General features: G+C 41.1%; 1 protein-coding gene across 5 annotated transcripts in view; it reads right to left on the reverse strand.

Moving 5' to 3' along the window:
• LOC147898812 (uncharacterized) overlaps positions 1-14054 on the reverse strand; it is a 49767-nt gene that overhangs the window by 23338 nt on the left and 12375 nt on the right. For all 5 annotated transcript variants that reach the window (XR_015541558.1, XM_087379421.1, XM_087379420.1 and 2 more), the window contains 10 exons: positions 13880-14014; positions 13211-13759; positions 12235-12972; positions 12045-12113; positions 7436-7558; positions 7001-7246; positions 6593-6640; positions 6167-6325; positions 4484-4642; positions 4324-4386 (listed from right to left, as the gene is read on the reverse strand). Coding sequence is in view for 4 of the 5 variants with exons in the window: in XM_087379421.1 (XP_087235547.1) it covers positions 4324-4386; positions 4484-4642; positions 6167-6325; positions 6593-6640; positions 7001-7246; positions 7436-7558; positions 12045-12113; positions 12235-12972; positions 13211-13759; positions 13880-14014 (2289 nt within the window). In the remaining variant the exon portion in view is untranslated. The remainder of the gene's footprint in view (positions 1-4323; positions 4387-4483; positions 4643-6166; positions 6326-6592; positions 6641-7000; positions 7247-7435; positions 7559-12044; positions 12114-12234; positions 12973-13210; positions 13760-13879; positions 14015-14054) is intronic.

Raw genomic sequence — 14054 nt, forward strand, 5'->3', positions numbered from 1 at the left:
TCATTGATAGTCAGAGTGCTATAGCAGTGGCAAAGAAACCTATGTTTCATGCTCGCACGAAGCACATTGAGGTTCACTATCACTATGTCAAAGAGAAGTTGCAGTGTGTCGACACATGACAATGTTGCAGACATCTTCACCAAAGCACTTCCACGTGAAAAATTTGAGGCATTTCGCAGTGCCCTGAACTTATCTCCTTTTGGTGATTGATCATTTCCTTGTACATGACATTGGCACTACAAGGGGGTTTAGAATTATTATTATATTATAGCAGAGACCAATGAAATGTAATAAGTAGGTTAGGGGCACTTTTGCCTCATTTGAGGTTTTTTCCCCTAATCACAGTTAGTTCACTAACTACGGTTAGTGAAGGATAAGGTTTTGTCACTTAGACAAAACCTTTCCCTCTTCTTGTATTACTCCACTTCATCTATTGCAAACTGACTTTCAGCTTTCTTGCTCTGTCACTCTTCTCTTTCTGACAGATTCCCCCTATGATGGTCTTGAGGCCAGGATCTTGCAAGGTTCCTGCTGACCTCCACCCAACCCGGAAGAGGTTAAGGCTCTGGCATCACTAGACAGCTCATGAGAGATAGTGTCTATGCACAGCTAACCACATTTGCAGCAGATGGAAGCCAGGGACTTCAAGAACGACACTTTGAGGATGCCACTGAGGAGGCAAATACAACAAGGTTGAGGATATGCCCACAAGGGTGGAGCAACTGGCTGTCCCGCACTTCAATCATTGTGTTTCTGAAGACCTGTGCAGAATCACAACACACATGTTTCTTTCTAACCAAAAGGTTTCTGCAAACACGCAAAACGAGCTGTCATTTCTGCAATAGGGCAGGCCACAAAAAAGGCTCTATGGCACTGTATGGGCTGTTTTTGCCACCTTATTTTGCCTTTCCCTGCCCGCCTCCTTGCTCTTCATCCTTCATCCCTCACCATCCCTCTACACCCATTTGGTCTTACCTTGTCTTGCCTCTGGTGCTCTTGGATTATTTGCAGCCCAAGCTGGCTGTTTTGCACAGCCAGCTATTTCTTCTCATTACCTTCTTTCTTTTGGCCCATTTCTTTCACATGTTCTTCACTCATACTTGCTGCCTCATTCTTGGAAGCTTTAGTTTAGAGCTTGTACTTCCTCAAGAACAGCAAAAGAGACTTCAATAACAAACTTAAGGCCTACATCAACTGTGGAACTGAACTAAGTACTCACTCCCTTCATAGCCAAAGAAGTGCTTAGGCGCTTTTGTTTGGAGGTCGTATTTTTGAATCCACGAACATGCCCAAACTCATCTTCTAAATGCACAACATAGTGCAGTTTCAATCTCATGATAGTCACTCATAAGGTTGAAAACCATAAAGTCCATCATGCACGGCAGCCCACTGACGACATCAGCGCCCAACAATGAGTGTAGACCATTGTATAAACATATGCTCTCACACATACAAATCCCAAATTCTTCATAATGAGTTTCTGTCAACACTCCATAGGTGAAGGGCAGACTCAACCACGACGAAGGCTAGCACTAATTCAAAAGTAGTCCAAAATCTCTTCGTTCAAGCTACAACTACTTGTGAAGGCTAAACGATTTCATTTTAGTCTCTCCCAGACAAGCATCTAAATCTAGCTCTCTATCCCCTCAACTCACCTCAATTTCTCACTATTTTCTTATCCTCCATCCTCCATATCACTAAGAAGACCTTGGAAACTCACGAAATACTCTCAAGAACTCCCATAGAGAGCCGCAAACACTCAAAACTGAGCATAACGTCAGTGGCTGCACTCCAAATCGACAATTTTGTCATGACTCCCGCCAATATCACTCCCACTTTGCTTCCTTTCAGCCGGGCTCACTTTTTGAACTTTAGACGGCCACTCCATTCTAGTCTTCCCCTTAAAAATTCAGCCCATTCTCTCCCACTGCCCATCATAGCCACGAGAAGTGGAAGCACAAGGCGTGGCATGTGGCAAGACGCTGTTTCCTTTGAGAAATTTGGGCACAAAGAAGACAATATTTAAGTTTTGCACAGAGACATTAATTGGATCAGCCCTTCGAGTTCAAGCTCACTTTTTGCGGAAGGGATGTGGTCGTACAAGGAGTTTCCATGCAATACAAAGGGTTTCATGGCCTACCAAGGGACTAGTGGAGAAATATGCAGAGATATGATCCCTCCCCCATCCTACAATCACCAGCCAAGCCCTCTAGGTCAAATGGTCAATGTATCGCATGATGGCCTTCATATCACAAGACAGTGAATTTGGAACCACAATGAGGCAGCCATAAAAGAGGTGCGGGTAGATTAGGTAGCGCAACTTATCGCTGATATAAACTACCATTGTTAAAAGAATGGAAGCAATGCTTGAGCAAAAGTATCCAAAGATTGTGTGGACCCCTTGCAGTCTATTGCTCTTATGATGGAGGACAAAAGAAACCTACCATGGGTATCTCGTGTGGTTGAAAAATGATGCAAATAATCCCTTATATTACAGGCAAGCCACATGCAATTGCCCCTTGATGGAAGAGCATAAACAACACTACAAAAGACGCAATTTGGATACATTTTCTTGGTGCTCAATAGATAACAATTTATAAAGTTACCTGTTTCAAAATTCAAATTACGTAGGATACTACAACTTACATGAGTTTAGTACATTGCAACTTGCAACTGTAATCAACTTACTCAATGCTCAACCTTCCTGGTTTGGTATAGACAAAAGAAATCTTGTGTTGCATGATGACTGGTACAGATTGATTGAGCTGGAGTGACTCAAGGAAGGGCTATATGCAAGTTTTCTGAAGAAGTAATTGCTCTCCTCCTTGGAGACAACTTCTGTTAATGAAATTGTCTGGATTTCACCCCCAAAAAAAAAAAAGGGTATTGTAAACTTGAAGCACCCAGGCTTCCCTTTTATCCTACAAAAGAGAATCCTGAAGCAAGCATACTCGGCAATTTGGGCTTAAGATAAACTATGCTCACTTAATAGCTCAATCTGATTGCTTAGTGCAAATGCACACCTATTGACACAATTGATCCAAACCGGCTACCAACCTGTTACACAGGCCAATAGATAAGTACAATCAACAATCACATCCACCACACAATATAGTTGCAATGTAAGTCATAATTTCTCTGTTTCCACGAATAGAAAGCTAGACCTTTATTGAACTTGCACAAAGTTCATTTTTTTTCTATAACATTAAGACTAGGTCTGCATTCTATGTTCATGGGCAAAAGGGGCTGACATTTTACAACAACACAATCTCCCTATCACAAGATAGTGCATGGCTTACATCAATTCTCAATGGCATAAAATGGCAGGGAGATCATTTTGCCAAGAATTTCTGTATCCCCATTTACAAAGGAAGATTGATAACTTGGGACAGAGAGAAGTCCCCTTTTTCATGGCTCGTGAATAAAGACTTCACGAAAGAGGGCATTCGAGGGGAGTGTATAAGTGCAATGTGTGCAAAATTACAAATCAGCCTAAAAACAAACTCTCCCTGAGGGCCTGCTCGGCTGTATAGAACATCTAAATCCATAGGATGAGATTAATCTCCAACTACTTTTGAAGTCAATATCCCATACATACACTGTTTCCATGCTTTTTGCTCCTAAATGAACTTTCCTTGATATTGATAGTTCTAAATAACCTTCTTCTTCCTCTTACTGTAGGAGATCAGAGAGAGTACAGAGGGATCAGGAAGAAAAGGGCTTGTAGGAGAAAAGGAGAGGCTGGGAGCCTATGATCTCATTTCAGGATCACATGAATTAAGGAGAAGCTGTACTTCATGCTTCATGCAATTTGAAAAAAGGGAGCAGAATTCATACTTTACTTCACCAATTGAATTTTGCAACAGCATGGAACATAGTTGGTTTGCAAAGCATGCTAGCAATTCACATATCTAAACAATTCGACAAATAAATCCTCAATGCGTTGCTTAAATGGCATTATGTTATTTTGTTTGTAGTTTCGATTAAAAATTCCTAGCCTACTAAGCCCATTTCAACTATCACATTGATCAATCAAAAGCTAAACTTATATGCTTTATCCAAATTTAGAGAAAAAACACTTGAGTAAATGAGAGAGAGAGAGAGAGAGAGAGAGCACACTTTCTGCTTTAATTTAGCTAACACTATGCATCCAAAAACCATTCAATAAAATGTCATATGATGTAGACAAGTAAATCAAAGCATACTGTTATTTTGTTGCTAGTATCAATCAACATATTTCATTTACTCATAACGTTACCCCAGAAATCAACAATGGATTCAAAGATATATAACTTTAGCAAAATGTCATCTTAATTCACATACCTGCCTCACACCTTTAGGTGCATGTTCATACACAGTGAAAATTTGTCGAAGTAAAGAATTTTTCTGCACATTATGCATAAGATGGAGTTCATAATGCTTAGAAATAAGAGTAACAGTGTTAATGTTTGGCAATAACTGAAGGTTTAATACAAGATCATACCTTGGTACAAAGGGCAAAATACAAAGACATGCATCGCTGTGCCTCCTGTACTGACACAGGGCTTTTGCTTGTTTTAAGTTGATCCTCCTCAGAAACCAATGCATCAGCACCAAGTTGTTCCCCACTAATAGCTCTTGAGTTTAGTCCTTCATCAGTAGCCTAGTTGAAAAGATTTAAAATAAATAAAAGTACTTACATTAATTGAGGAGGTGCATTACCAACAAAGGAGAACAAGCGTTCTTTCTATGACCCAATAATAACAATATCATACAGATCATTCCAAAATGAGAAAGAAAAGCTAAAGAACGGCTGATCAAGAGAATGGCAACAAAGAGCACATAGGCCCTCTGTCCTATTGTGATTTGTACACAATTGTTGTTGCGAGGATAAGAAGCACTCTGATCTACATGGTATGGTTGGAGAGCTTTGCATATTTTCTCAGTCACCTCTTTCGAGATCCTGCATATTTGTTATTACACTATGTAATATAAACATTCCAAATCTTTGCAATTTTTGACTTTGGTGCAGGACATCTTCCTAAATTTCCCTCACCAGTCCTTATTGCCTTTGGAAACTTTGGATGTACACTCCATTGTTCTTTGAGAGTTTTGCCCCTAGGTATTCCTTCAAATGGTCATAGTTCTTCCATCGATCCTTGAAACAAGGAGCTTAGGTGCATTAGTGATTTATGTCCAAAATTAGTCCTTTGATTTGGTTTCCATTAATCTCAGGGATTCACCCTTGCTTCCATACAGGCGAGGTGCATGTTAAGGGCTGTTCTTCATTGGGGTAACCATATACACAAGGGGGTTTTCAGGTCCAACATACACAAAGGGTCCATATTAATCCTTCGGGCTCTTTATCAAAATGTGCTCTGGCTTTTTGCTTCTCCACTCCTCCTGCTCTAGACTTTGGCATCCTTTGCATGAGTCTCTATGGCCTAAGCCTATGCATATCGTGCTCAGATTCCAGAATTCTACATCCTCCTTACATTGTCTCTTTATACTTGCAATTCCAGTCTTCAATACAACGGGGAGAATACCACAGAGGGCACAGCAAGCATAACACAATGCAAGCCCATGTAAGGAAACTAATCCATCTTATTAAGTTTGTTCCATGCATAGTTTTTGCAATGCTAGATGTTGTTTTCAAGCACTTTCGGCTACAAAAAAGATTACTTCTATAGCTTTATATCATTGTTAGAATCCTCCAAATACACGTTGGCTGCATGCATTGAACCTGTTCAAGCAAGATAAGCGAAACTGTCATTTTAAACACATGCCACATGACTCACAGAAGCAAGCCTAGAAAACAATGGACATAAGGAAACAGCATTCAAATCCATCAAGAAAGTGGATTTGAGAAGGGGATATGCATATCCCAAGGTGATTGGGTCCAATGTGCAGTATAGGGTCATTTCTTGTGTCTTTACATTTCAGATTCTGATCTACAAGCATGAAGTAAGACCACTCCTCCTGTTAAACACAGCGATTGTTGACGCACATGTTGTTAGAATACGTTATGATTTTGAATATCTACATCTCTTACATACATTGACAAAAAAGGAAAAGAGCCCCCCCCCCCAAAAACCCATTTCCTCTTTCTTGTCATATTCCTCTCTTCTTCTTTTCTTTTTTTTGTGTTTTGTTGTAGAAATTCTTTTGACGAGCTGTGCGTTGTTACCTGTTCAGTATGTGCTTCAAGAGATAACGTCACACTTTCCACGGGCTCCTTTTGCCCATCTTGATTAGACCCCTTTTCAACAACAGAATGTACCATCTTGGTTGCAAACTCTTCAATGCTTTGAGAAACATAACTAAGAGGATACAATTTGTTGGCAACCTGCCATTGAAAGACACAATTCAAGCATATCTTAAATTAGCTACTACTGCAAAATTCGATATGCAAACAACCTGGATCCTTAACGTGAATCTGCATGCCATGTATTCAGACAAATGCCCCTATACAACACTTTCAAGAGCATTGAAACCCCTACATCGACATGAAAGAAACGCAAACAGTACTCTTATGGTCATCTTGTTGAAGGAGTCCAAATATTTGATATATAGTCCAGCCTACATTAAATAAAGCCAAGATAAGGTCGTGTACCAGACGGATAGCCTTTGCTCGCACCTCGTCAAGCTCATGCACTGCACACTGCAAAGCAGCCGTATTACCCATAAACTTAACCCAGAATTCGGCAAACCATATGATGTTCTGATCATCTATCACAAAGAATTGGCTGCCCTCAATCTATCCATTTTCAAAGCAGCACTGCTTCTAATCATCAAACATATCCCTCCTATCCTATCTAATAGGAAGAAGTGGCACATTTCAACCTTTCTATTCATAGGGATTGATAAACATTGACTATTGCATTTACATATACTTAAAACCCCTCTACTTTACCATTCTGGAAAAATCAATTTTCAACATAAATAATATTTCTTCATGCATTGCACAAGAGGAATAGAACACCACACCCATAGAAGATCAAGGGAAAGAAAAGTAGAACACCTGCAGGGCAATGTCTAAGCATTCTGCTCGAATTGGAGGTCGTAGCAAGATAAGACTCCAAACAGCACTTAAACCCTGAGTGATTCGATCTACAGTTGGAGGCTCAAAGACTTCCTTATCCCCAATAGCTGGGTTACAAAGGGCTTCCAGCAGTTGCAAGGCAACCTTAGGAAGAGCGGGAGCCTCCCCAAGCAACCTACTCAAGGACTTGTCTGCTGGCGGTAGAGTATCCCTTAAACCTTCTGCCTGAAAAAGAAATGCCAATCATATTCAATACAAGTAACTACAGTTACAAAATCAAACCATCATTTAATTACTCTGGCCTACACAGAGCATTGTCGAAACCTAGCCATAATTTTACCCATCTGAAAGGAAGCAATCAACCTTCCACAAGACACTACAAAGTGCCTCAAATACAGGACAATTAGAGCTTACCACAGCAATTAGAAACTTATCATATACTGTTGAAGCAGCTGTTATAGCGTCAGGATCATCATCCTCATGTGATTTTTTCTCAGCATACAAATGGTATAGAGTATGTATTGCAAGCTCATGGCCCTACAAAACAGCCACAAAAAACGGTGTCATCAACCCAACTCCAGAAACCACAAGAACATCTCGTTCACCAGCAGGAAGAAGAAACACAAAGAGGGGCGGGAAAAGGGATCGCACAGCAAACTTACTTGGCCTTGAAGTTGCCTTCTAATGCATGTGCACTACTTATCACTATGTACAATATGTAGTGGGTAAAGACAACTTTGCAACAATAGACCCGTTCCAAAACTTAAACCTTGGAATTGCATGCAAATGACCAAGACAGAAACAACAGTCAAAGTAAACACATTTCAAAGAACAAGAACAAAATGGATCAAGAATGATACCAACATGAGGAGTGGAGAACATACTAAAAATAAGGTGGATTAAGTCGTCGGAGCCACCACAAATCTTTTGAATCTTTACTTAGATTCTGCATGATTACCTTGATATCTGGCATGCACACTAGGTAATGCACATCAAAACCTATATACCTAGATGAATCCAGGAACATTCCCAAACTCATCCCTTAAAAACACAACATAGTGCAGTTTCTGATAGTCACTGATAAGGTTGAAAACCATAAACTCCATCACGCATAGTAGGGACTAGCTACTATGACATCCCTACTGATGTAATCGGCGCCCAACAGTGGGTGTAGACCATAGTATAAAAATATGCTCTCACACATACATATCCACACACACACACATACTTGAGCATCTGTTTATACAAAGTCTTCGTACTGAGTTTCTATCGACACTCCGGAGGTGAAGGGCATGTGAGCAAAAGGGTTTGAGCATGAAGGAGAGCAATGTCAGTTGTCTCGCAAGAGATTGTGAACAACATACAAAACTAGGGGTTTTGTCAAAGTGACAAAACCCTAACTAACCCAAACACTAACTACTAACTGTAGTTAGATATCCTAGCTGCAGTTAGGAAAAAAAACCTCTAATGAGGGAAAAGTGTCCCTAACCCACTTATTAGTCATACATTGGTCACCGCCATGAATTATGGGGATAATCCCAACACCCCCTGCAGTACCAATGTGATGATGTACAAGGAGAAAAGATCAATCACCAAAAGGAGATAAGTTTAGAGCATTGTGGAATGCCTCAAACTTCTCACGTGTAAGTGCTTTGGTGAAGATGTCTACAACATTGTCATGTGTCATACTGATCTCCCCTGCATGCAACAACTCTCTCACATAATGATAATGAACCTCAATGTGGTTCGTGCAAGCATGAAACACAGGATTCTTGGCAACTGCATTAGCACTCTAACTATCAGTGAGAATAGGAGAAGGACCCTCCAATGCTAGATGATCAACCATTAAACGATGCATCCAAACACACTCAACTGTTGATGTAAAAGCTGCTCTATACTCAGCTTCACATGAGGAGGTAGCCACTGTAGAGCGTTTCTTGCTCAACCAAGAAATGCAAGCATCCTTAAAAAGAAACAATTACTACTAGTGGACGGCCTTGTGTCATAATTTCCAGCCCAATCTGAGTCATTATAAGCACGCATCTGCAAGTCGCCCCCTTGGGAAACGTCAAGCCATTAGACTTAGTGCCTTGCAAGTAAGGAAAAATGTGTTTTACAGCCTGTCAATGCAAAGTCTTTCGGCTATGCATATATCTGCTCACTTGTGAAACTGTAAACTAAATATCAAGCCAAGTATTGCATTGAAAAAATGAGACATCCAGCAGCCTAGCTGTAAAGTGTGGCATCAACCGGTTCTCCTCCATCATACATAGTAAGTTTCAGTCCTGGCTCCATGGGAGTGGCTATGGGCTTGCAATCATGCATCCTAAACCGATCCAAAAGCTTCTGCACATACTTGGATTGAGACATAATGATGCCACGTCTCTCTTGTATGAACTGGATCCCCAAGTAGAAATGAAGCATGCCCAAATCTGACATATCAAATGTGGCTCTCAACTCAGCCTTGAAATCTGCAATTATTCCTTCATTAGAACCTGTGAGCAGCATGTCATCTACATAAAGAATGATGACCGAAATACCCCCCCTCCCCCCCCCATCTTCTTGATCTAGAGGGTATTTTCAGTTGGTCTATTAGTGAGGCCCTTGCTAGTCAAAAAGGCATCAATCTTCGAATACCAAGCTCGTGGAGCTTGTTTGAGCCCATACAAAGCCTTTTTCAGCTTGCATACTTATGGGCTGCACCTGACACCTCAAAATCGGGAAGGTTGCTTTACATAAATCTCTTCCAATAAGTCTCCATTAAGAAAAGCTATTTTTATATCCAACTGATGTACACGCCAATCAAAATGTGCAGCCATTGCAATCACTAACCTCATAGTAGTCATCCTAGAAGTAGAAGCAAAAGTCTCCTCATAATCAATGCCCTTTTTCTGAGCATAACCTTTGGCAACCAGCCTTGCCTTGTGCCTATCAATAGACCCATCTGGCTTTCGCTTGACCTTGAAAACCCATTTGGTACCTATAGCATTCTTCCTTGGTGGCAAATCCACAAGATTCCAAGTCTGATTCTTATCAATGGACTGCAACTCATCCTTCATGACATTCATTCAATGCGCATTATCGTGAGCCTCCTCAAAAGAGTCATGCTCTTCTTCATCCAGAAGTGCACCAATAAAGACTGAATCCACAAAATGTGACCCCTCTTCATGTCTGGATGCACTACGAACTCTGCCAGGCAAAGGAGCATCAAGCTTACTCTCCTTGAGAGTTTGGAGCAGCCAATGAGGAACTGATTTGGCAGCTTGAATTTCTGTCCTTTCCTGTCCAACCACATTATCCATTGCCTGTGGAGGAACGGGATCAGCTTGGGGCTGAATCAGGGCATGTGGAACAAGAGGGGCTGGCTGTATATCCTGAATTTCAGAAGGCATATCAGCTGAAGATTCCAAAGCAAGAGGTAATATACCTTCAAAAACATCATCTGATGTAGAGGAAGCAAGCACATTAAATTCAGCTTGTGTATGTACTGAATCTTCTGAAAAGATAACATCTCTGCTAACAAAAATCTCACGTGAAGCAGGGTTGTAGAGACGATAACCTTTGCTCTCTGCACTATACCCAACAAATATGCACTTAATTGCCTTGTCGGACAGCTTATGTCGGAACTCAACAGGCACATGGGCATAGGCAACACATCCAAAGACACAAAAATGAGCCACTGAAGGCTTTCTGCCATGCCAAACTTCATAAGGAGTTTTTGTTCTCAAAGCCTTAGTGGGAGCCTAATTCAAAACATACTTGGCACACATGAGACCTTCAAGCCAAAACCGGTGAGGCAACTTTTTGCTTGTAAGCATGCATCTATCCATCTCCACAAGAGTTCGACTTTTCCGCTCAACTTTGCCATCTTGCTGAGGAGTAAGTCTCATTGTAAGCTGATGTGTGATGCCCTTCTCTTTCAAATAAGCCTCAAATTCATGAGACATATACTCCCTCCCTCTATCTGTGCGTAGAATTTGAACCGTGAGGTCTGTTTCATTCTCAACCTTCGCAACAAAATGTCGAAAATGCTTAAACACATCTTATTTTTTCTTCAAATCATAAACCCAAGTGTAGGTTCAGTAGTCATCAATAAATGTGACATAATAGAGATAAACACCCAATGCAAGAGTCCTCATGGGACCACAGACATCTCAATAATGCCATCGATGCCAATCAGACTTTTGTAAGTTACAGATCTTAGAAGGAAGATGAGCTATCCCTTACTAAATATGATCTTGAGAAAGGATTAATAAGAGTTCACATACTTCAATTAAATCAACAGCCGAAAATTGACCTAAATGTCCAACCATCAAGGCAGTTTTTTTCAGCGTTGACTGCTTGGGTTATCAAAACTTGCTTCGACAAACTTTTGGAATTTCTTGTCAGAAGATCTTCCATAGCTCATCAAGACTTCAACGATCGTTCCAATCTTCACATACTCCAATTTGAAAACTCATAAGTCACAAACTACAAGGGTGCTCTCTCAACCCACCACTAGGAACCATGCGTCAAGGACCTATTCCTACACAACAGATATCATTACACTCTTGCATTTCTCCCCTTATCCAAGCCTTAGGTGGAATGACGCCCCTCGACATGCCCCAAGCTTGCCCTCATTGAGGGTTCCCTCTTGAATCATGAACTGATTGCATCACTTGAGCCCTCACCTCATTGTCACTGCCATAACATTTCCATTCCAAAGTAATCCCTCGTTATCTTCCACATCATGAAATTTGAACGAAAATATGGCCCAAATTGAGAAAAACAAGTTAAAAAGTTGGCTTGACCTTGAAAGCAAAGGATACATATCAAAAACTCCATGTTGAAATCAAGTTTATCCTTTCTTAGGTTCCACTAAAAGTTGTTTAATAAACTTTAATTGCACACAATGAGAGATGAATGCCAAATTTGATTAAACATTTGTATTTCTTGACATTAACACCCTCCTCAAGGAGGGGCAGTAAAATCAGAAAGAACCCATGCACAAATAGAATGTTATTGAACTCTACAAACCAAATACCTTATGGTTTTGATAGTCTGAAAGAATATGTTTCAGTAGAATATTCAATGCTTCTTCATCCCCATCCGACTGCAATAAAAAAAACCCTATAAGTAAAATCAGAAATACACAGAAGGATCGCATACACATCATGCTAATAAGTAATTATAGTAGCTTCAAAATCTGCATAAAAAAGGCTAAGGCTGCATACCTGAGCAATAATACGGGCTAGAAGTGAGATACGCAACTCAGTTCCTCCTGCAGATCCAACTAGCTTATAGCTTTCCAAGATGCGCATCAGGAGCACCTTCCATAATGCCATTTGCTGTTCCGCATCAAGATGTACAACCGGCATGGCTGCAGATAAAACCTGCACTGTAGCTCCTGATGCTGCAACAGCAGCAGCACCAAGGTTTTGCACATCAATTCTAGGTTCAGCAGGATCAGATGTAGCCAATATTGCAGGTTCAGATAAGGCAGGCACTATAGGTTGGCTTCCTGTGGTATCCATAGCATCTGATAGTATAACTGACTGGGTTTTCTCTTCCGTGCTTGGAGGACCAGATGCGTACGGTACAGGGGAGGGAACTGCTATTGTTGACAAAGATATAGCAATATTTTGGGTTGAAGTGGCTTCTACAGCTGTTACAGGTGGTGTGGGAACATCACCGATCATGGGTTCTTCCAATATACTTAAAGGTTCCTCGCTCAGCGTAGTTTCACTGATCCCTGGTATACCACTTACTTGCTCACTTGGTTGGGGTTCTCTAATACTCGAGAGTGTGAAGCTCTCACTCTTCACTACTATAGCTGCGGTTGAATTACTTAAAGTGCTAGGAAACTCCACAGCGGGCTCTTCACTTTTCACTGAAATCAATGATACCCCAGATGAAGCTTGAGGCACACCAACAGGCACAGCTACCCGGCGAGGATCCATGCGTCGCGGGTCCTAACATCACATTCAGAAGTGAATGATCTATCAAAACCAAATATCATAGATAATATAAATCCATAAAAGGGAAATCTGAAATTATATGAAGTCAGCTTCTTCAAAAATTTGTAAAAACTGGAGATAGATAATCTCAATCCAAATTTTGGAATGAAGTTATTCAAAAACATCAAAAAAAATTTTTACATACATGCAACCAAGTAGATGATTTATTCCAAATTTTGGAAAGCTCTCTTACCCTGCGAGGATCACGTCGATGATCTGATGCTGCTTGGACAGGAGCCAAATCTGGTGGAGGCAAAACAGAAGCTGTTGACTGTCCAGAAGGATTCAAAGCCCCTACATTGCTGGATGACATCCCTGGGGTTAAAGCTGAACCTGAAGTTACAGTTGTGTTGTTGACAGTAGAGGGTACTATGGGCGGGCTTGATGGCAAATTTCTCATGTTCTCTATAACTACATCAGCAAGCATGTCAGGTGGAAGACTTGTGATCAACAATTCGATAGATGCAGCTGCTCGTTCACCTTTTGCAACTAATGCTCCTATCATGGCAATCATTTGTTGCAATGGAGATAGCTCACTATCAAGGGAAGCACCAAATGATTCAGATGGACCGGGGTCTTGAGAACCAGTGGCTGTTTGTGAATATTGTTGTCCTGCAAGCATGGCGCTGGGAGTGGCCCGGACACGTTTGCCGGAGCTGTCATCCATATCACCAGCTAGGTTTCCATTCTCCTGTGGAGGCCTTTTGCGGTCCACAAAGGACGAGCTTTGCAGTCTCTCATCCTGCATGGAAAACAATATTCATTCCCTCCAACTTTGGCATACAAAAGTAACACAAAACAGAACAAGCATACAAATGCCAGTCTCAAAGGAGTAGTCAGAAGACAGCAGACAGACACCAACCTTGTTCGAGCGTGAATCCAGAAATGCACGTGCTTTTTCAGCATTTCTCAGCATTCTGTCTGTCTGGCGTACGGCCGCTTCAGCCACGTCCCCTGCATTCATTGCTCTCAAGCCTGAAACCAGGCGTTCACGCCACTGCGTATGACCAAGTTGGGGCTACTGTTATTGTAAATTT

Source organism: Dipteris shenzhenensis, chromosome 9 (assembly GCF_047967505.1).
Source record: "Dipteris shenzhenensis isolate YYH24624 ecotype China chromosome 9, Dip_SZ_1.0, whole genome shotgun sequence".
NCBI lineage: Eukaryota > Viridiplantae > Streptophyta > Polypodiopsida > Gleicheniales > Dipteridaceae > Dipteris > Dipteris shenzhenensis.